This window comes from Brachyhypopomus gauderio, chromosome 10, assembly GCF_052324685.1.
Source record: "Brachyhypopomus gauderio isolate BG-103 chromosome 10, BGAUD_0.2, whole genome shotgun sequence".
Taxonomy (NCBI): Eukaryota; Metazoa; Chordata; class Actinopteri; order Gymnotiformes; family Hypopomidae; genus Brachyhypopomus; species Brachyhypopomus gauderio.
This window is the reverse complement of record NC_135220.1, coordinates 16,378,091-16,399,885: the sequence shown is the minus strand read 5'-3', so window position 1 is coordinate 16,399,885 and position 21,795 is coordinate 16,378,091. Positions and strand designations below refer to the sequence as shown.

Here is a 21,795-nt window from a genome sequence, read left to right as displayed (position 1 = left end):
TGTTTAGTGCTGATATTTAAAAACTAAGATTAGCTAGCCTGCACTATGATAACTGAAATATAGGAGAACTCGAGACAAAGTAGTTTAATGAGCAGCTGTGTTACTGAGACGAGCTGTAGGGAAAATGCAAATGTAACATTCAGATCTTCTGGTGTGAGTTTATAAAGGTCCCACCTCCTGAATGACCCCCACCATTAGTGTGTCTACGTTAGGAGACACAGGCTGTGTTGTGGGCACGCACCTGTGCCGTCCGTGGCGTAGCCGGGCCCGTGCGGGCACAGCTTCTTGTATGTGCCTGTGCCAGGCAGCGGGCACAGCTCGCACTGGTTACCCCAGCCGTGGCCGCCGTAGCAACAGCACTGAGACTTGGTGACGGGCGTGCGTCTGCTGGAAGACATCTGGCACATGGTGTGCAGCACCTCGGTGAAGCAGAAACCCTGTCTGTAGTCTAGGAAACGCCATGAAGAGAAGTGATGCTCAGAAGGACCATAGAAGACTTGGGGCCCTGTAGAAGTGATCTCATCTTGTGAGTTTGTGCAAAACCATACTCACCAAGGCACTTAGTGTTTGTAGAGTCAGGCCGGAAGCCATCGCCACACTCACACTTATAGCTGCCTATGGTGTTCACGCAGCGGCCGTTCTCACAGACGCCGGGTTTACTGCGACATTCGTCCTCATCTACAGAGCGGGACAGTAATGACAACACATGAGAGACTCGTCCGTGTACTTTTGCGCTTCGGAAAAAACCGCATTCAGATGCGATATGTAGCGTGAGGTAATGAGGAGCATCCCGACCCCGGCACGCTTCGTCGTCCGTCCCGCGCTCCGTCCCGGCGGGGCACACGCACATGAAGGTGCCCACGAGGTTCTTGCAGGTCATGCCCCTGGTGTCGCAGTCGTGCAGGCCTTCACCACACTCGTCCAGGTCTGCGACGGAGGGAGAAAGCACAGCGGGATGACGGCCATGAAAGACGGAAGAGTGAACTGGATCGCCGTCAACATGAAGGCGTGTGGAGCGTAGCAGACTCACCCTGGCACATCCGCCCGTCCTCCCTGAGCACGTAGCCTGATGGGCAGGAACACTCGTAGCCCCCAAAGGTGTTGATGCAGCGGAACGCACACAGCAGAGGGTTCTGCCTGCATTCGTTTATATCTGCGCCACAAACAAAAACAACACAGACGTGCACTCTGACCTCTGACCTTCAGTCAAGACGTTGCTCAAAAATATTCTCAAAAAAAAAAAAGTAATATGAACCATAATATTTCTTGAATATACACTTATGAGGAAGAAGGGGTGTGATGATTATTAATGAACTGCAATAGTTTTGACAGCTCAGCTAAGATTACTGTGACCAATTCAACAACCCTAGCTTGTACACTCCACAAATAGGACAGTGTGTAAGAATAAATGTTCAATAATATCCTGGGACAACAACATAGAAATCACTCAACTTATTGCTGAAGGACAGAATAGACTGAAGTGAAGGATTTTGGAGGTTTACCTTCACACATCATCATGGGGCCGGGCTCAAAGCCCTCTTCACAGTTGCACTCGAATCCTCCCATCACATTAGTGCAGGTGCCGTTACCACAGGGATTTCCCACTGCGCACTCATCAACATCTACATAGATACAGCCAACCAATCAGAGAGGAGAGCTGCACCAATCCACAACCAAAGGCTGTGAAACAATGAATCATTTTAGTCTGGATCTAAATGTAGTCTCCCGTCTGGGTAGTATGTAAGCTGTATCGTGCATTTTGTTCTTGTGTTTTAATGAACTCAACAAAAACTTATAGTTAGCTTTAATAAGGACTGCCGTAATATTCCCATGAAACAGAACAGTGAAGACAGGGGCAACCATGGTCTATAGTACTGTAAGATTTTGTACTAGTTCAAGTATCATGATGATCTATGATTGCCACCTGTAGTTATCTATCTAGTAAATTCTCAGAAATACAGCAAGGAGGAAGAGGAGGGAGAGGAGGAAGAGGAGGGAGAGAAAGCTTCCTCACCGATGCAGTTCATGCCGGCGTGGCCGAGGGAGAAGCCCACAGAGCACTCGCAGCGGAAGGAGCCGTCCGTATTGATGCAGTGGCCGTCGAGGCAGATGCCCGGGTTCTCCACACACTCGTCCACGTCTGAGGGAGGAGAGGGGACAGAGAGGACGTTCTCTCAGTATCACCTGCTCCGTATTCTCCACATGTACCCCAGAGCAGCTGTGACCTGACACCGATGGGAGTTACTCAGATGAGGAAAGGCGTGGGGAGTAGGAGCGGAGCAGCTGAGATCTAAGATCTTGTCCTGTAAGAGGCATGTGGCCTCCGCTTTATTCATTCAGCTGCTCTTCACACGCTGCCCAGGGAGGTATAGGTAGGGAGGGTAGCTGAGAGAGCTGCACTTCGGAAGAACGTCGGCCACTTGTGAGTGAAACCATCATTGTTATATGTCAGAAAACACCCACCCCACCTCCATACTGGCTTTTGATAATGGTCCAGAACCCATTGGCCCAGAGCACCGGCGCCATCTGCTGGGCAGATCTAAAAGATCTCCTTACCTACGCTTACGTCTCCGGTTCCTGGGACGAACCCGTACCCGTGGGGACACAGTTGCCAGAATCCAGCTATTATTAGAGAAGAGACGCGTGAGTGGGGACCTACAGTGGAGCTACTACAGAACAGCCGTGCGGGAGGGGAAACGGAGACGCACCGTCTTGCTCTTTGGGGCAGAGTTCGCAGGGGTCGCCCCAGCCTTCCTTGGGCATGCTGCTGCAACAGCACTTGACCTTGGTGGTGTTCAGCGCCTGGGGCACGGAGCACTTGCCGTTCTCAAAGCGCGTGAAGCAGAAACTCTCTCTCGTCTCTGATCGGCAAAAGGAAAACAGAAGAGTGAGCAAAAAGAACGGAGACACATGCAGCGTTCGGTCATTCTCGCACAGCCCCGTAAACCTGGAGCGGTCGCACTCAAATACAAATGGTGCCGAGGCTGTACAGAACGAGAGAGAGTCCAAGAGAGAGTCCGACATCCAGCCATAGGTTTGAATGCAGAGAGAGGGTGATAACGTTTTGACAGATGTGCATGTATGTGTACAGTTCAGCAAGTATGACATGGTGTACGGTAAACATGCACAGATGTTTCCTGACCCCATGTGCACGTGCGTCTAACTCCATCAGCAGACAAACGGACTAACATAGAGCATCTTACAAAGTCTGGTGCAATGCTGCTCCCTTAGTATGTGTGACATGAATAAAGTTCCCATGAGGTCCTTCTCACAACATGGCAAACTGGTCTTAGTTATCTAGGCTTCCTTTATTATTACAGCAATATAAACAAAGGCTGATTTAACGATGGACCACTCCCAACCGGTCATAAATCTACTGTGGCATTTACATGTACCAACTTATATGTTGGCACTGGCTTGGCTATTTGTGTTATACAGTATCTTCATATGGTAAATGGCTGAAAAATATATGTGTTTGAAATGTTTGAGCGTCGATCTCAGAATGAGTTTATCTTTCTTATGGAACAGTCGTGTTGGTATCATTTGTTTAAATAAGACTAACAGGTTGTGTGTGTTACCATAACAGCGACGTCCACTTTCTGAGAGCACAAAGCCAGGCTTGCACACACACTCGAAGCTGCCCGGGTTGTTGAGGCAGGAGCCAAACACACAGATGTCAGGGGTTTCCTCACACTCGTTCACATCTGGCAGGGGCAGGAAATGGAGCAGGGAGTCATCACAAACCAAATGAAGAGCTATTTAGACGGTTCTGTCAGAGAGAAGAGCTCTCCTCCTCTCCTAGTGTAAACGCATCAGGGGAGAACACAAGTATTTACATGACCACATGCCCTAGACACAGAAGCATTGAGATGCAGGATGCAGACACACACACACAACACACACACTTGAACAGATGATTTAAAGAATAGACAGTGCTTCTAGGTCACTAGTTTACAAGCTTTGAGATGTTCATAACTGAGGCAGATAAACAGACACACCCAGATTGGTGTCTGTCAACAATATTGTGTATGTGTGTGTGTGTGTGTGTGTGTGTGTGTGTGTGTGTGGCCTATCGTGCCACTTATTCATCACTGTTTGCCTTTATGCATAGGATAAGGGTGGATTAAGTAAATATAAGTTCCATTTATACATTTTGTATGCTTTACACATTTTTAAACGATCTCATCAGCAGAATGGAAACAACAACGTTTCCAGATCAAGGTCGTCCACAATAAACAGATGAAGCACAAATGCTGAACTGCCAACATTTGCAGCACCATCTGGGCGATTCCGGGCCAGAAGCAAACGCAGCAGCTCTGAGGACCAGGCGGACACCGCAGGTGTGGCGGCGATGAGACACGCACCGAGACAGTGACCGCCGTCCTGGGTGTAACCACGCGGGCAGTCGCAGCGGAACGAGCCATCCAGGTTCAGGCACTTCCCAGGCTCGCACATCCCGGGCCGGACGGCGCACTCGTTTGTGTCTGTGGTTATGGAGGGCAGGAGAGACAGAGAGAGTCATTCTGAGATGCCCCCCGGAGGTGCTGTGAGTGGTGAAGGAGCGGAGGGGCGGAGCACACACCGGCGCAGGTCTTGCCGTCTGGGGAGAGCTCGTAGCCATCCTCACACACGCACTGGAAGGAGCCCTCGGTATTGATGCACTGGCCGTACCTGCACGGCTTGCCGTACGGAGCCGAACACTCGTCAATATCTGCCGACGGACAGCGGCACAGAATGAGGGCGTTAGCATATTCACGAAGGTCATTTATCACCACAGTACAATCTGGAACAGAATGTACATAGAAGCGCATGAGACAGGTGGTCTCACCTGAGCAGTGGTGGTTAAGGTCGAGCTCAAAGCCAGGGTGGCAGAAGCAGTTGTAGGATCCCACGGTGTTCTTACATGTGCCGTTCTTGCAGGGCTGATGCACACACTCATCAACGTCTGCAGAAGAAGACAAACAGCTTGCAGTCAAAGGTCTCCATCAGCAAATGAACCGACAGTCGGAACGGCTGGAACATGTGCAAGACGAATCAGTAGAAGAGCGTTTATAATTATAAAAAATAAATAAAGTACTTTGATGAAGAAAGCAATGCCAGGCTGCCATTGGTGCTTAAGACCCAGTGACTACTAGGCAGGACAGACTGGGTGCTGGAGGTTGTGAGGGTGGAGGTGGTGGGTGTGTGGGTGGAGGTCGTGAGGGTGGAGGTGGTGGGTGTGTGGGTGGAGGTGGTGGGTAAGTGGGTGGAGGTCGTGAGGGTATAGGTGGTGGGTGTGTGGGTGGAGGTGGTGGGTATGTGGGTGGAGGTCGTGAGGGTGGAGGTGGTGGGTGTATGGGTGGTACCCGTGCACATCTTGAGGTCGGCGGTTGCCTTGAATCCATCGTGACACACACACATATATCCCCCCTGGATGTCCCTACAGTCGCCATGTCTGCAGAGGTTGGGGATCTCCAAACACTCGTTGCGGTCTGTCCGTCAGCATCGCACCGTATGTGTGTGTGTGTAGGGAGTGTGTTGGGAGAGAAAGACAACAGTTGCCAATGAACACAGCAGCAGGAGGCAGGAGACGCTGGGAAAACATGGCGCTGGCGAGACAGCAGTGGCTGTGGAGACGTGCCTGACTGCATGCTCTCCTCAGCACAAACACGAGCGTGTTTTCAGTGAAGTACCTTTAACACCACTGAGTTTGTGGCAGACACCATGTTAGACACAACCCGCTAAATGCAAGTTAACCACAACTGCAGAGCACCGTAACAATCCATAACACAAACACATTCATATCTTTCATAATTCTGGACTACACAATGTTGCATACAATTATGGAAAGTGTACTAAATTTAAATAGCAGTGGCAAATGTGATTTTGTAAATGCTGTCTATAGCATCACGTGGCACTGGATATTTGAACATTTAGCACATCCCATAGCTGATGAATTGCCACGTGCTGTATATGCTGTGAAGTGTCGTGAGTGGCCGTGCTGGAGGTGGGCTCACCCAGACAGGCTCCGAAGCGTGAGAGCTGGAAGCCCTTTGAGCACTCGCAGCGATAGCTGCCCGGACTGTTAATGCAGTCCGCATTCCTCTGGCAGATGAACTCCGAATCGCTGCACTCATCGATGTCTGCAGCACAAACAAACAAACACCCGGTAGCACGCCCACGTAAAACACCGCAAACAAACACAAAGTCGGCCAACGCGCCCACGGAATAATTAAAACATCCGGGATCTGTAAGCCGTAAAACTGTAAATACTTCCATGTGAATTGAACGTAAGGTTGAGCAAGCAACATCACAACACACAGTTCAAAACAGATTCCACGCTTCACATTAGTAGCTATGCAATGTTTACAGATGTTTATAGTGCACGTGTGTGTGTGTGTGTGTGTGTGTGTGTGTGTGTGTGTGTGTGTGTGTGTGTGTGTGTGTGTGTGTGTGTGTGTGTGTGTCTAATGGGCCTTTGTGGTTAGTTTTTCTCACAGTCCCAGTCTCCCCAGTCCCCCCACTAAAGAGTGGTAATTGGTGTACTTTACACTGGGCTCCTAAGAGGTGCTCAACCATGATCACCAGCTCACTGGGTACACAACATCTCCCCTTCCAAGCCACAACCAAAGACCCCGCCATCACCCCAGAGAAATTTCAAAAGGGAAACTGACTGTGTGTCCCAATATCCTTGGCCAGGGTCCATGCTGTGGCCCTGTGTGGCCCTCAGAAAATACTGAGCTAGCTGAATGAAGGTGGCACTGCATTGCAGCCCCGTAAGACAGAACACAAACACACTCCAAGCTGAAATTTCTTTTTGGGGGGGGCTTGATGCTCCTGCATAGCCACCATTCCGTTCCAGTTTCAACCTTACTATTTACCACCCACCCAAGCTACAGACTATGCATTTAGATTACAGCAGGCTGTGTGACAGAAGGCCAGTGAGCATAGCCTCATGTGGTGAACGTCAACCAACATGACCAGTATTGAGCCTTCAAGTTTATGATGTTAAAGAGAGCTCTCAAACAACCATCTGGTCTCATTCATGCACAGAATAAAAGCTCATTTCCTTTTACTGCGAGCCGTAACAGTTATTTTTATTTGTTTTGCATGAGATGGAGCTTCTTGCCTTAAAAATACCACTAAAGTGAGGAGAAAAAACTTGAATCATAAGGCTGAACTAGTAAAATGTTGAGCAAACAAACCTTCACACACGAGCAGGACATCACTGTAGCTGAATCCTCTTGGACACTCACAGCGGTAGCTTCCCAGTTGGTTGATGCACACGCCGCTGGCACAAAGACCTGGGATCTCTCGACATTCATCGATATCTAAACATAACCGTTTAAACCTAAAAATCCCTGCATGAAATTACAGTGTCACATTGGTGTGAAATATCACAAGATTGTATTTACCAACTGGTTTTCCGGTTTCTATGTCAATCTCAAACCCCGGCAAAATGTTTCCACAAAGAGTTCGAAATCCCTCTGTGAATAAAACAATGGGAAATTCAGTCCTCAGTCTATGTGTGTGTGTGTGTGTGTGTGTGTGTGTTGTGTGTGTGTGTGTGTGTCGCATGGACCGAGCGCTGTCTGGACTCACCACTGCCTGGTCTAGGACACACCTGGCAGGGTTGGTTCCAGGCTTTGCCCATGTTATAGGCACAGCAGCAGGTTCGGTGTGTGGTGTTGAAGGCCAGCTCCTTCTCACAACTGGTGCCGTTGAAGTTGCGAAAACACAGACTTTTCCTCATGTCTTGAAAGACATACAACATGCATTTGAATGCTGAGCTCAAAACAGCCAATAACGGCCACCAAATACCATATGTGAGCACAAGTCACATGGGAAATCAGAGAAATTCTGGAGCTTCTAAGAGTTTTTGGGGTTGTACTACTCAGGAAAAAAGGGTTAATAAAGTTGGCAAGTGGAGCTGTCAAGCTGGTTAGGTCAAAGGAAAACGCTGAACCAACTAATTCACATGTATTCTACGCAGAAACACACTTGGCTACACACCCATGCAGTTATTGCCTCCGTTAACTGGCATGTAGTCCACAGGACACACGCAAGTGTAGCTGCCCAGTGTGTTGTAGCATGTGCCAGGGCCACAGATGCCAGGATTCACCAAACACTCGTCAATATCTGAAAAAGCAAGAACACTGGAGTAAATTACGGTCTTAGGTTTTTAATCTCAGTTCCCATTAGGAAAGTTCACATGACCTTTTTAATACACGGCATTACACAAATGGACAGAAATAGTTAACAGTGGGGCTGAGTAGAGCTGGAATTCTGCTAGAGTTTGTGCAAGAGTGTGTAACTAAAATAAATGTGAACACCGTGGTGGAGAAGATCTGCTTGGGTTCCTGCGTTTGAACCTGGAAGCTGCAAACACACTCATTTGCTTTCACTGGCTTTCAACAGCCAATCTCCATGTAAACAAAAACATGTCTCAAATACCAGCTTGGGGATTGCACTTCTGCAGTTCAAGAGTGAAATAAAACATGAAGTTTGATATGAAATATATGGGTAAAATGCTATAGGTAAGTATGTTTAGAGATAAATTTAAGAAAATTTGCTTAAACAGAGAAAAGGCCCATAGATCTCAAAGGGCTAAGAGTGCTGATTAAGAGTACTGATTAAGAGTGCTGATTTAGAGTGCTGATCTAGAGTGCTGATCTAGAGTGCTGATTGAGAGTGCTGATCTAGAGTGCTGATTTAAAGTGCTGATTAAGAGTGATTATTTAGAGTGCTGATTTAGAGTGCTGATTTAGAGTGCTGATTTAGAGTGCTGATTAAGAGTGATGATTTAGTGTGCTGATTTAGAGTGCTGATTAAGAGTGATGATTTAGGGTGCTGATTAAGAGTGCTGATTTAGAGTGCTGATTAAGAGTGATGATTTAGAGTGCTGATTAAGAGTGATGATTTAGAGTACTGATTTAGAGTGATGATTTAGAGTGATGATTAAGAGTGATGATTTAGAGTACTGATTTAGAGTGATGATTTAGAGTGCTGTTTAAGAGTGATGATTTAGAGTACTAATTTAGAGTGATGATTTAGAGTGCTGATTAAGAGTGATGATTTAGAGTGCTGATTAAGAGTGATGATTTAGAGTACTGATTTAGAGTGATGATTTAGAGTGCTGATTAAGAGTGATGATTTAGAGTGCTGATTAAGAGTGATGATTTAGAGTACTGATTTAGAGTGATGATTTAGAGTGCTGATTAAGAGTGATGATTTAGAGTACTGATTTAGAGTGATGATTTAGAGTGCTGATTAAGAGTGATGATTTAGAGTGCTGATTTAGGGTGCTGATTAAGAGTGCTGATTTAGAGTGCTGATTAAGAGTGATGATTTAGAGTGCTGATTAAGAGTGATGATTTAGAGTACTGATTTAGAGTGATAATTTAGAGTGATGATTAAGAGTGATGATTTAAAGTACTGATTTAGAGTGCTGATTAAGAGTGATGATTTAGAGTGCTGATTAAGAGTGATTTAGTGCTGATTTAGAGTGCTGCAGAACCAGCACAATCTGATGACACTGTGCACCACTTCCTTTTCCTTTTTCTTAACTGTAATTTTGCACGTGAATCAAAGTCTCAAACAACCCAGCAGTGATTTATTTCCCAGTCAGCGAGTCTCTCTTCTCCCTGCACCCAGGATGGCCACCTTACTCACCCTCACAGATGCGGCTGTCTGCATGGAGGTGGTAGCCAGCCGGGCACTCGCACTCAAAACTACCGAAGGTGTTAATGCAGTTGCCACCTTGGCATAGACCGGGTAGCTCCTGGCATTCATCGATATCTGGGAGCAGAAGCAGAAATGAGAACAGCACACCAGCCATACACAGGAGTTCAAAAGGTCAACTTGGGCTTGCACAAAGGGTCAAATGTAAATGCCTCTAGAATGTTACTTTGTGTTATTCACTTTTTTTATTTCGGTTATGCTCTTCGTTATGCGTAAAAATCACCATATAAGACACCGCAAACTCTGTAATTTTTGTTTTGATTTATCACAATTATGAAGTGTGAAATTATGATACTGATGATATTGTGAAGCATTAAAATTAACCAACATTTTGCCACAAAGACTTTCAGTGATATAACAGATTTCATAATAAAACAATGTTTTTCTGTGGAACTGTAGTGTCAGTCATGTTACCCTCCAGGATGATGGTAACTGGGTTGGGGCGGAAGCCCTCTCCTCCTGGGCAAAGCGTGTTGTAATCCGCTACAAACACAGACCGCAGTGGTCAGGAACTGTGTCTCTCTTCATTTACTAACCATACCCAAGTGTAGGCCTGACATAATATTTACAAAAAACGCAAAACATTAAACATTCAAAATGTGTAACAGGAGGGTAACGGTCCCTGAAGGCTCACAGGAGTTGACTGGAGGGCAGGGTTCACAGGGCGTCCCCCAGGCCTGACCCTGAGAACAGCAGCAGGAGGAGCGACTGACCCCAACGCCCACCTCCACGCCGCAGGCCCATCCCCCACGCCCGCGAAGCTCCACCTCCAAAAAGCAGATCCCCACCCGAGGGTCTGAGATATAAGGAGAGAGATAGAAACCCGTCATACCCGAAGCAGGAAAGCAACAGCAGTGTGGATTGTTATTTATATAATTTCATAATCTTAATATAATCTATATTCATATAATCTACATGACCACCCTGAACAGCTACAGCAGTAGATATTATACGCACCAACACAACCAACACCAGTTGGGTTGAGTTCAAAGTCTGTGGGGCAGTTACATTCATACGAGCCTGGCGTGTTCACACAGTGTCCGTTCACACAGTTTATGGGGTCCAGGCACTCGTTAACATCTGCACAGAAAAACTGCCAAATCACCACCAAACTAATCGGACAGAGAGCACATAATAACTCTATAATAAACGATGATTTTGAGTTCACATACCCCAGCGATTCTATGTGTTAATGTATGCGTTAATGTATGTGTGTGAAGTACCTGAGCAGTTACCCCCAGATCGGTCCAGCTCATAGCCCTCTTCACAGATGCAGCGGAACATTCCGGGGAGGTTTTCACATGTGCCAAACACACAGATGGTCTGGAAGGAGCACTCATCAATATCTACAACACATGACAAATGATTGCATGATCCTTTGTCACTGCCATAAGGAAACTTTCACCAGCAGGACAACAGAGGAATACTGGAATTGTGTATGATTTGGAAATATTACAGAAAGGTCTGGACTGAGGAAAATGTACTTATACAAATAATGCGAGAGCTAGCCATTTTTGAACTCTTCGAAAAGGACACAGACAAATGAGCAAAGTTGTTCTGTGTAATGATGAAATGACAACATAGAGACAACATTGCTTCATGTGTGTTGTGGAGGATCACCTTGGCATGCTCTGCCGTCAGGGGCTGGGGTGAAACCTATCTCACACTCACAGCGGTAGCCTCCAGGGAGGTTCTGACACTGGCCATTCTCACAAAGCTCAGCACTTTCCAAGCACTCGTCCACATCTGCATCACATTTCACAGAAGATCACTTAATGCCGTGAGTTACAGACACGTCTTCAGATCTGATGTGGGGGTTGAGGGCAAATGTCTTTGTATTATATTAAAATGTTACCTTAACCTTAACTTCAGGCTTGTCACAGGGTATTAACAATAAGGTACATTATTCAGTCTATTTTAAACATAATATTAAAAGTATGCAGTTAAATTAGAAAAGTCTGTCAAAATCTGAGATTCCTTGGGATGCAAGTCGTTAAATATTTTATCTCTGTATCACTGAGTTATCACTGTATAGCAAATGCTGTAGATCATATCACAAGTTGACCTCCATGATGGCTTGGGAAAACTAACACCAGTTTTGCCACAGTCTGTTATGGGTTCAGCTGTACTGGAATACCTACCCTGAAAAGTGAGAATCAAGTTACCTATATCCATAACCATAACAGTCAGTAACCATAACAGACAGAGTTCTAGAGCGGTGACCCTGTGAGGCCTCCAAGCCCTGTCTGACCTGAGCAGGTGAAGCCGTCACCATTGAAGCCCTCCGAGCAGGTGCAGTGGTAGGAGCCAGGTGTGTTCACACACTCCGCAGAGGCACTGCACTGGTGCACGCCGCTGACACACTCGTCCAGGTCTACCGGGGCCAAACATGTCAGGTTAAATGCCCGCAGGCGATAAACTCTGAAAAATCTGCACTGCACATAGAAGCCACTAGATCCTAGTTTGTCCAGTTTCCAACAGCAGGTTCTGTAGCTGAGCAACGGTCATTTCATTGAGGCTGAAACAGAGTTAATGGAAAGAGTTCTTACCGATACATTTGACTCCATCGCCTACCCATCCCTCTCTGCACGCGCAGCGGAAGCTTCCGGGCACGTTGACACAAGTGGCGTGCAGGGCGCAGTTGTGGACATCACTCTTACATTCATCAACGTCTATCCAAGACACAAAATACTGCTTTATCTTCTCAACATTATAGCTAAAGCAGATACTAGTGTAAAGAATGGCTTATCTCCTGGTGTTAAGGCAGGGCTGTAATATCTGTAATTTAGTGATTTACTTTTTGACAACAATTTTCCCAGTTGATAATTCTTAAAGGCAATTAACATGTGTATGTCAACCTAATGTGAGGTTAAGTCATGCATACATTGCCTCATATAACCACATGTATCGTATAAGCACATGTCGCATCTCACCCGTGCAGCCGGAGGCCCCTTTCTTCACCGAGTAGCCCAGCTCACAGTGACAGATGTAGGAGCCCTTGGTGTTCTCACACTCCCCGGAGAGACAGATGTTGGCATCGACCTCACACTCATTCACATCTGCAGGAATGGCACAAGCACACAGTGATCCTCTGCCAATAACCCCCCCCCCCCCCCCCCCCCCCCCCCCCTCGTCCGCCAGCCCCACCAACCACCCACCACCTGGAGATGTTCAGTAGAACAAACGTGGGTCTGGTGTGGTGGGCAGATGCTGAAGAGAGAGAGAGACAGAGACCCTCCTCACTGTGGGTCTTTACTGAACCCTGACCACAGTCTCGACTGCAGGGCCAAGATGGAGGGAAGTCTGATTCCAGATCATTTAAAGAATGTGAATGTGTAATATTACTAGTAACTACTATTTTACTTGGCAGTAATAAATCATTTATTATTTATCAGAAGCGTGAAAAATCGTTCACTTAATTTCCATTTCATTTCTACTTATTTATTTTATTTGTACACATATGTATGAAATATATTTCATTAAGTCACTTTATTTTGTTACAATTTTGAACACATTTACAAATTTACCTATACATGATTTTGTGTCCACGGAGGCAATGAAGCCTTCGTAACAAAGACAGTGGTAATCTCCAAGAACATTAGTGCACTGACCACCGTCACAAATATCAGGGTCTTCCTCACATTCATCCACATCTGGTCAGAGAGAGAGAGAGAGAGAGAGAGAGAGAGAGAGAGAGAGAGAGAGAGACAGAGAGAGTGTGTGTGTGAGAGAGAGAGAGAGAGAGAGAGAGAGAGAGAGAAAGAGAGAGAGGGAGCAGAGGAACAGTGAAAGCTGGAGAGTGAATGAGACACAGCTGTTAAACAGTTCTTCACCTTTCCATTATGTTTGAAGTGTGTGTGTGTTACATTCCACAGCACACCTTGTCCAGGATTTCACGTACCCCTGCAGTGACTCCTCTGCTTTAAAACCCAGCAGTTCTGTCTCCCTGAACTCACACACACCGGGTCTGCAGTGGTGCAGGGACGGTCCGTTCCGGCCGTCATCCATAACTGCCCCCCTGTGTCTCCCCGCATCTCCCTACATCTCCCCGCATCTCCCCACGTCTCCCTCCTTCATCTCACACGCAGCTTCATAATGATCCACTGAACTGAGTCAGGTGGAATAGCAGAAGATCACTCCTGGGGCAGCTTCCTGAAGGGTGTTCCTTCACCCCTGATCTGAGATCAGCGTTCACAGGGACGTGGATGTGCCGCATTCTGTTTACCTGTGCACATCCTGTCATCGGGCATTAGCGTGTAGCCGTGGCCACAGCTGCAGGTGTAGCTGCCCTCCGAGTTAGTGCAGTGCACATCACAGCCGCCGTTCTCGATGGTGCACTCATCTATGTCTGAAACACAGGGTCACAGGGTCACAGTAAGACGGAGAATCACATGGAGCAGATACAGTGGCTGGGTAGTTTAAGGGTAGTCATTCTATAATAACAGGTGGTTCAGTTCATGGTTAGTGGAGCTGATTACTGAGAAACTTGCTGATAAACAGGACATACAGGAAGGAAATAAGGCAGGAAGAAGAGTGAGTAAGTAGATGTGAAAAGGGAGAAGGGACGGAGAATGAGAGAGACCAGCAGACATAAGACAGCAGACATCTGCACACAAACCTAAACGTTACAGTCAAAACTTTCCTTCATGGCAGTGTTGCAGCAGCTGAGTTCTGAGTGTGCGTGGCTTTACCTGCACATGCTTTCCTGTCTGGGGTTGTCTGGTATCCAGAGGAACAGGAACAGCTGTACGAGCCTGCCACATTCACACAGGCACCATTCTGACAGAGAGAGGCACTCAGCTCACACTCATTCACGTCTGGAAGACACACACACATACACACACACACAAACACACACACATACATACACACAGATTGCACATGCACATTCCGTTCCAGCAATAATCAGATCCATAAGAATCATGGCCATGTTGACTCATGTGGTTAGAGGCATGAAGGTGGCTCCTTCAGTAGCAGTGATGTAAGAAACACCTCGCCACATCTCAGTCTGCTGCTGAGCACTGCTTTCTTTCTCCAGACTGAAGTGTGAGGACACTCATACTCTGAACATGCCTAAAATTCTTCTGCCTCACGTGAAGACCGCATCAAAGCGGTCAAATCATGACCCGGACAAGACAACGGCAAAATAAAAATGTTAAAATGCTCATTGTTAAAGGTTTCTGAGTTGTGTGTGTGTGTGTGTGTGTGTGTGTTGTCACCTTCACAGGCATCGCCGTCGAGAGACAGCTGGTAACCAGGTGGGCACACACACTGGTAACTTCCCTCTGTGTTTTCACAAGAGCCTCCTCGGCAAAGTGCAGGATTCCGTTCACACTCATCAATATCTGGAAACACACACACACACACACACACACACACACACACACACACACACACACACACACACACACACACATACACATACACACACAGCAGTACTTCAGCTACCTCAGCAAAAAGAATGCCGGATACAGCATGTATGACATAGCGTACAGCAATTCTATATCCTACTGACCACTAGTGAGGGACACATTACTTGGCAAGAAATATTGGCAGTGGGTTGGGTATGATATGATATGATTGGTTGGATATGATATGATTTGATTGGTTGAATTTGATATGATATGATTGGTTGGATATGATATGATGTGATTGGTTGGATATGGTAAAGGACGTTCTGGAACTCACCCATGCAGTTCTTCATCATCATGAAGCCGCTCTCATAACCTGGCAAGCAGTCACACTCAAAGCTCCCCGGGGTGTTCACACATGTGCCGTGCCCACACAGGTCAGGGGAGATTCTACACTCGTCAATATCTGTTCTCGCACCCAAATGCCCACACAACACATCCACACACATACACGCACAAGAGTACCGGTAAGCGTAAACAGATTCATCAAAGAGTAAACTTTGTTCTCCTGGCAACAATAAAGTAGCAAAGTGAAAAACAGGATGTGACTGGTTCCAAGCTGACAGCGCTACCTGTGCAGTTTCGCTCCTCCATATCCAGAGCAAAGCCACCACTGCAGCGACATCTGAAGCTGCCAATAGTGTTCCGGCATGTTCCGTGGGTGCACATACTGGGGAAGACTTTGCATTCGTTAATGTCTGCCAAAGGAAAGGTTCTGATCAGAATTAAAATAATGATAAAACCACAAAAAAATTACTGTTTAGTAACTTGATTTAGTAAAATATTTAGTGAAATGATTCAATAATGCAAAAAACAAACCTATATATGCAAAACAACATCTAAAATTTGCACATAGTTCACCATTAACACCATAACAAAGAAAATGTGATGAACAGGGTTTTCACCTTTATACAGGGGTCTGCCCGTGAGCACGTCGGGCCGGTTGGCAAATCCAGGACCTCTGGGGCACAGCGCCTCATACAGGCGGGTGCCAGGCTCTGGGCATGCCTCACACTCCTTCCCCCACGCACCACCAACCGTGCAGCAGCACGCATCCATCCGGAACCTTCCGGGCAGAGGCTGGCCACACACATCCTCATCGTAGGTCAGGTAGCAGTGCTCCGAGCGGATGTCTGGGAGGAGGAAACGGAAGCAGACACAGAGATGGACACTGCCACTATACCAAATAATATAATAATATAATAACACAAGTCAGCACGCTGAAGATTGGTGAACTGCTGCCCTGCGGACAGAGAGCATGTGCTGTTGTAGTGAAGGGGACAGGTGTCTCACCTATGCAGAGACGCCCAGTGGCATCCAGGATAAGGCCTTCAGGGCACTGGCACTTGAAAGAGCCTCTTGTGTTCACACAGAAGCCATTGGGACACACACCAGGAAACACCTCACACTCATTTACATCTGACAGAGAAAGACATGGAAGACAGTGACAGAGAAAGAAAGAGGTGGATACATAAAAAATATGACATTGAATTAATTTAACTGAAATTAATTAGGAAATGAAGTGAAAGTCCATTTGAATGCAGTATTTTATTAAATTACTGCATGTTACACTTCTACAGGTTAATACCTAAACCAGCCGAGATCACAGTGTCATCTTATAATAATGAGTTTTGTACAAACATTAGTATTAAACAAAACCCATGAGTACCATTTTCATTACTCACCCTCACAAGTGCTCCCTCTTGGTCGGGCAAAACCTCTTTGACAAACAGGATCTGAAAATGTTATTGGAGAAAGTAGTTCACCACAAATATATAGAACTAGCTTTCAGTCCCTACAGAATGAGTTTTAGAGTTTTCTGACGAAAATCTCAGTTTACATCGGCTTGAATCCCGGACATAAACGGCTTGGTGCAGGGCACCACTTCACATTAAAGAGCTTCCAGTTCCCTTTGCTGGTTTCAGTGGGAATTAGCTAATGAGGATCTTTGAGTGGGCGGACTCAAAGCTCACTGTGGTCAGGACCGTCATTAGGGAACCTCTGGCTAAAGTGGCAGGCCTGTGAGAGACCAAGCACGGGAGACGGTCCATTCCAGCCAGTCGTGAGATCAGGAGAACATAGTCAGCTTCCTGAAGGCTCTGGCACAGGCTCAGACCACATGAGAGAGAAGAGCGGCCTACACGGTCCCTCACAACAGTAGGCTACAGTATCCATTTCAGTGACAGAACACCACTGCCAACTGCGGTTCAGTTCTGATACAACCCGAGCCAAGGATGTGTCAGTTTGTATTGGTGTTAGCTCACTGGACAACATAATACAGATTTGGGGCAGAAGTGCATGATAAATATATCTCAGCTATTGAGATATGACGGATAAATTGTTCTTGTCTAAAAATAAACTTTGTGTGTGGCTCAGTGGTGACTGGATAAGAAAATTTCACCTAGAGCTGCAGCATCTAAACAGAAACTACCAGAACATGGGGGTAAAACATGGGGGTACATTAGAATTTACAATTAAAAACTAACAAAACAAATAAAAATTAAAAAACGAAGTAAGTAGAAACCGATATACTGCTACTTTTAAAAAAATTTATGGAATACAGTAATAGGAAAAATTATGAATTACTATTTATGATAACATTTGTTATAAATAAAAAAGCAGAAAAGCAGATTAGAAGAATTCAAGATGCAAAGGACAGATGTGCAGTTCACATCACATGCTGATCTTCAGGATAATTGAACATCAGCATGTGATGTGAATTACACATCTATTCTTTGCATCTTGAATCAAACACATTAGCTGTGTCTAAAATCACCTGTCAAAACCCACTGTAAATTAAAATATGAGGCTTTTCTACTTCCTGAACCCTAAAACACAAGTTTAACAATTTAACACCTGGAAGATTGTGGCTCTCTCTTGTAGTGCTCACAGGATGGCATGTGATTTTTTTTCATGGTTTGTTTAAATAATTTTTGCAATAAACTTTGGTCGTTTCAAAAAGTGACCTTAAGGATGAATTACTGCCTTATGTAAGCCATTCCAACTAAAGTGCATGCTGAAAGAATCAGTCAGAGTGGAGCCAGACGCAGTTTGCTAAAAACACATTGGGAAAGCATGAGGAGAAGCCCGGTGTTGGAGCTGCACGGTGAGGGTGAACGCACCGGCCTGGCAGGGCTCACAGGGGCTGCCCCACGCCGCCCCCAGCGTGCTGCAGCACTCCGACCTCAGGGTGGCGCCGTTCACGTTCACCTCGCAGCGGCCCCTCTGCATGGTGAGCCAGCACGTGCCCTTTAGGGACTCTGTGGAAACCACGAGTTCACTCAGACCTAACGCACTTCACCAGAGAACTTCAAACAGGTCTGGTCACATATGTTACGCATATTTCTGTAATTAAACTTAGAGAAGGCAATAATTCACAAGAAAATGAATAAATGCATAAGGAAAATTGCGAAATTATGAAATTTACTTCTCCCGTCAGAATTGTGAATACAAAAAAGACTCAAAGCTCAATGTGCAATGATAATTTATAGTAAACATGACAATGGCACTTGAAGACGGAGTTACTGACACTCTTTTAACACAGAAACAAACATACCCCTCTGAATTTGGGCCATATATTCAGCCCGCTGTTGTATTCTCATCAGTACAGTGTGTGTTTGTATGTTTATGTGTGTGTACATCTGTGTGCAATTACCAATGCAAATGAGACCAGTTGGGTCCAGTTTACTGCCAGAAGAACATTCACAGGAGAAAGAGCCCGCATTGTTCCGACACACTCCGTTAACGCAGGGACCACTCTCACATTCATTCAGGTCTGCAAACAAAAAGACAAAGGTTGAACAGCTATTAGCAGAGAGCTCCCAAGCACAGCCCACAAACTGAAACCATGAGGTTTTAGTGCAGGTCTTACCAGCTTTTGTATTTGTATCGTATGTCAGTGTTATCAACATAATTCTTTCGAAAGCCAAATATGACCTCATGATGACCTTAAATCTCCAGTACATTTCTGGGTAAAAGGCATAAACAGTAGAAGACAGTAAAACAAATCACCATGGCCCGCTGTAGAAACACTCCTGGCCTGATCGTATCTCACCATTCCAGACAGATACGGTCAGCTTCGTTACATAGAAAATATCACGATGTTTCATCCACTGTTAATTTACAGTGGAGCACTGTTAATGTCTACAAGTGCAGGAAAAATAGCAGTCCACATAAAAGTAACAAAAGAAAGCATGGAATGTCATAAGGTTGTAACCTGATTTCATGTTGATTTATTGCAAATGGTGAGGTGTCTGTGAGGAACAGATGAATCATGGGAATTCGTATAAATATGACTCATAAGGGTCTGTTTTAAGGTGGAGTTCTGGGAAGAGCCCATCAGCTCTGGAGTGTGTATGGTGCAATTTTTAATGAGAGGAGCCCCTCAGTGCTGGAGTGTGTATGGTGTAATCTTTAATGAGAGGAGCCCCTCAGTGCTGGAGTGTGTATGGTGTAATTTTTAATGAGAGGAGCCCCTCAGTGCTGGAGTGTGTATGGTGTAATCTTTAGTGAGAGGAGCCCCTCAGTGCTGGAGTGTGTATGGTGTAATCTTTAGTGAGAGGAGCCCGTCAGTGCTGGAGTGTGTATGGTGTAATCTTTAATGAGAGGAGCCCGTCAGTGCTGGAGTGTGTATGGTGTAATTTTTAATGAGAGGAGCCCGTCAGTGCTGGAGTGTGTATGGTGTAATCTTTAGTGAGAGGAGCCCGTCAGTGCTGGAGTGTGTATGGTGTAATCTTTAATGAGAGGAGCCCGTCAGTGCTGGAGTGTGTATGGTGTAATCTTTAATGAGAGGAGCCCCTCAGTGCTGGAGTGTGTATGGTGTAATCTTTAATGAGAGGAGCCCGTCAGTGCTGGAGTGTGTATGGTGTAATCTTTAATGAGAGGAGCCCGTCAGTGCTGGAGTGTGTATGGTGTAATCTTTAATGAGAGGAGCCTGTCAGTGCTGGAGTGTGTATGGTGTAATCTTTAATGAGAGGAGCCCCTCAGTGCTGGAGTGTGTATGGTGTAATCTTTAATGAGAGGAGCCCCTCAGTGCTGGAGTGTGTATGGTGTAATCTTTAATGAGAGGAGCCCCTCAGTGCTGGAGTGTGTATGGTGTAATCTTTAATGAGAGGAGCCCCTCAGTGCTGGAGTGTGTATGGTGTAATCTTTAATGAGAGGAGCCCCTCAGTGCTGGAGTGTGTATGGTGTAATCTTTAATGAGAGGAGCCCCTCAGTGCTGGAGTGTGTATGGTGTAATCTTTAATGAGAGGAGCCCCTCAGTGCTGGAGTGTGTATGGTGTAATCTTTAATGAGAGGAGCCCGTCAGTGCTGGAGTGTGTATGGTGTAATCTTTAATGAGAGGAGCCCGTCAGTGCTGGAGTGTGTATGGTGTAATCTTTAATGAGAGGAGCCCCTCAGTGCTGGAGTGTGTATGGTGTAATCTTTAATGAGAGGAGCCCGTCAGTGCTGGAGTGTGTATGGTGTAATCTTTAATGAGAGGAGCCCCTCAGTGCTGGAGTGTGTATGGTGTAATCTTTAATGAGAGGAGCCCCTCAGTGCTGGAGTGTGTATGGTGTAATCTTTAATGAGAGGAGCCCGTCAGTGCTGGAGTGTGTATGGTGTAATCTTTAATGAGAGGAGCCCCTCAGTGCTGGAGTGTGTATGGTGTAATCTTTAATGAGAGGAGCCCGTCAGTGCTGGAGTGTGTATGGTGTAATCTTTAGTGAGTGAAAAGGAAGATGCAAAGAGAGAAAGACAGAGAGAGAGAATGAACATGCAAAGAATTTTAGAGAAAAAAAGTATGCTATGTGCTGTGCTGCACTCTGTGTGTGTGTGTGTGTGTGTGTGTGTGTGTGTGTGTGTGTATCCGCTGTACTATAGCATAGCTTTCAGAACTATGTACAGCTGTGTATTTTTGTTCCTGTTCCATCCCTAACTCTATCCAGCTGTTCTGCCAGTGGCCCAGCCCGCTTCTCCACTCTAAGCCTTCCCAGGCTCCTGTTCCAGCCATACAAACATCCTGTTTCCCCCCCTCTCGTGACCGTTACAACACCTACGATTCAAAGGGCCCTGTCCACCGACCAGCAGCACTGAGGCCCAAACATATAGCTCAATAAAACCCCAGGACCCTAAGGACAAATACAAGGATGTTTATCCATGCTTCTTTGTCACGAAACTGTACAAATGTTTGCAAACATTTTAAAGACATCTAAAGGTTTGACAAGCTTGGGTAGATGAGCACTGCAAAACTGTCTCCGCTGGACAAAAACAAATGTCCCCCTGCATTTGAGACACACTCAAGGTCATGAGGAGAAAATACGGACAATTTTCCATGGCATATAGACTGGTTATTGAGATAGATACACAAATCGGTTCATTTCTTTCTATATTTTACACCGGAGGCTCGGGGAAGCATACTGAGCACCTGTGAGCCTGCTGCCCACCAGGTGTCTGCTTTAGTTCACCTTCACATGTGTCCGAGTCCTGTCTGAAGAGGTAGCCTTTAGGGCATGTGCAGGTGTAGCTCCCCGGACTGTTCCGGCACAGGCCATTATCACAGAGGAGTGGGTTCACCAAACATTCGTCAACATCTGTGAAGGATAAACACAGAACTCCTCCTTTGAGACCTCATAGGAGAAGCAGGACACTGAGACCTCAGCAAAGAACATTAAAACAAACGGAC

General features: G+C 46.1%; 1 protein-coding gene across 1 annotated transcript in view; it reads right to left on the bottom strand.

Moving 5' to 3' along the window:
- fbn2 (fibrillin 2) overlaps positions 1-21,795 on the bottom strand; it is a 52,008-nt gene that overhangs the window by 7,041 nt on the left and 23,172 nt on the right. The window contains exons 19-57 of the mRNA XM_077019986.1: positions 21,578-21,703; positions 18,787-18,906; positions 18,254-18,391; positions 16,817-16,867; positions 16,425-16,550; positions 16,037-16,264; positions 15,704-15,829; positions 15,409-15,537; positions 14,940-15,065; positions 14,412-14,537; positions 13,946-14,068; positions 13,248-13,373; positions 12,654-12,779; positions 12,270-12,392; positions 11,972-12,094; positions 11,341-11,466; positions 10,944-11,066; positions 10,678-10,800; positions 10,355-10,516; positions 10,135-10,203; positions 9,652-9,777; positions 7,993-8,118; positions 7,582-7,734; positions 7,395-7,466; positions 7,185-7,310; positions 5,997-6,122; positions 5,346-5,471; positions 4,829-4,945; positions 4,583-4,711; positions 4,365-4,484; positions 3,579-3,704; positions 2,709-2,861; positions 2,557-2,622; positions 2,015-2,140; positions 1,503-1,622; positions 1,031-1,153; positions 796-927; positions 553-678; positions 242-448 (exon numbers count right to left, since the gene is read on the bottom strand). Of these exons, the coding sequence (XP_076876101.1) occupies positions 242-448; positions 553-678; positions 796-927; positions 1,031-1,153; positions 1,503-1,622; positions 2,015-2,140; positions 2,557-2,622; positions 2,709-2,861; positions 3,579-3,704; positions 4,365-4,484; positions 4,583-4,711; positions 4,829-4,945; positions 5,346-5,471; positions 5,997-6,122; positions 7,185-7,310; positions 7,395-7,466; positions 7,582-7,734; positions 7,993-8,118; positions 9,652-9,777; positions 10,135-10,203; positions 10,355-10,516; positions 10,678-10,800; positions 10,944-11,066; positions 11,341-11,466; positions 11,972-12,094; positions 12,270-12,392; positions 12,654-12,779; positions 13,248-13,373; positions 13,946-14,068; positions 14,412-14,537; positions 14,940-15,065; positions 15,409-15,537; positions 15,704-15,829; positions 16,037-16,264; positions 16,425-16,550; positions 16,817-16,867; positions 18,254-18,391; positions 18,787-18,906; positions 21,578-21,703 (4,920 nt within the window). The remainder of the gene's footprint in view (positions 1-241; positions 449-552; positions 679-795; positions 928-1,030; positions 1,154-1,502; positions 1,623-2,014; positions 2,141-2,556; positions 2,623-2,708; positions 2,862-3,578; positions 3,705-4,364; positions 4,485-4,582; positions 4,712-4,828; positions 4,946-5,345; positions 5,472-5,996; positions 6,123-7,184; positions 7,311-7,394; positions 7,467-7,581; positions 7,735-7,992; positions 8,119-9,651; positions 9,778-10,134; positions 10,204-10,354; positions 10,517-10,677; positions 10,801-10,943; positions 11,067-11,340; positions 11,467-11,971; positions 12,095-12,269; positions 12,393-12,653; positions 12,780-13,247; positions 13,374-13,945; positions 14,069-14,411; positions 14,538-14,939; positions 15,066-15,408; positions 15,538-15,703; positions 15,830-16,036; positions 16,265-16,424; positions 16,551-16,816; positions 16,868-18,253; positions 18,392-18,786; positions 18,907-21,577; positions 21,704-21,795) is intronic.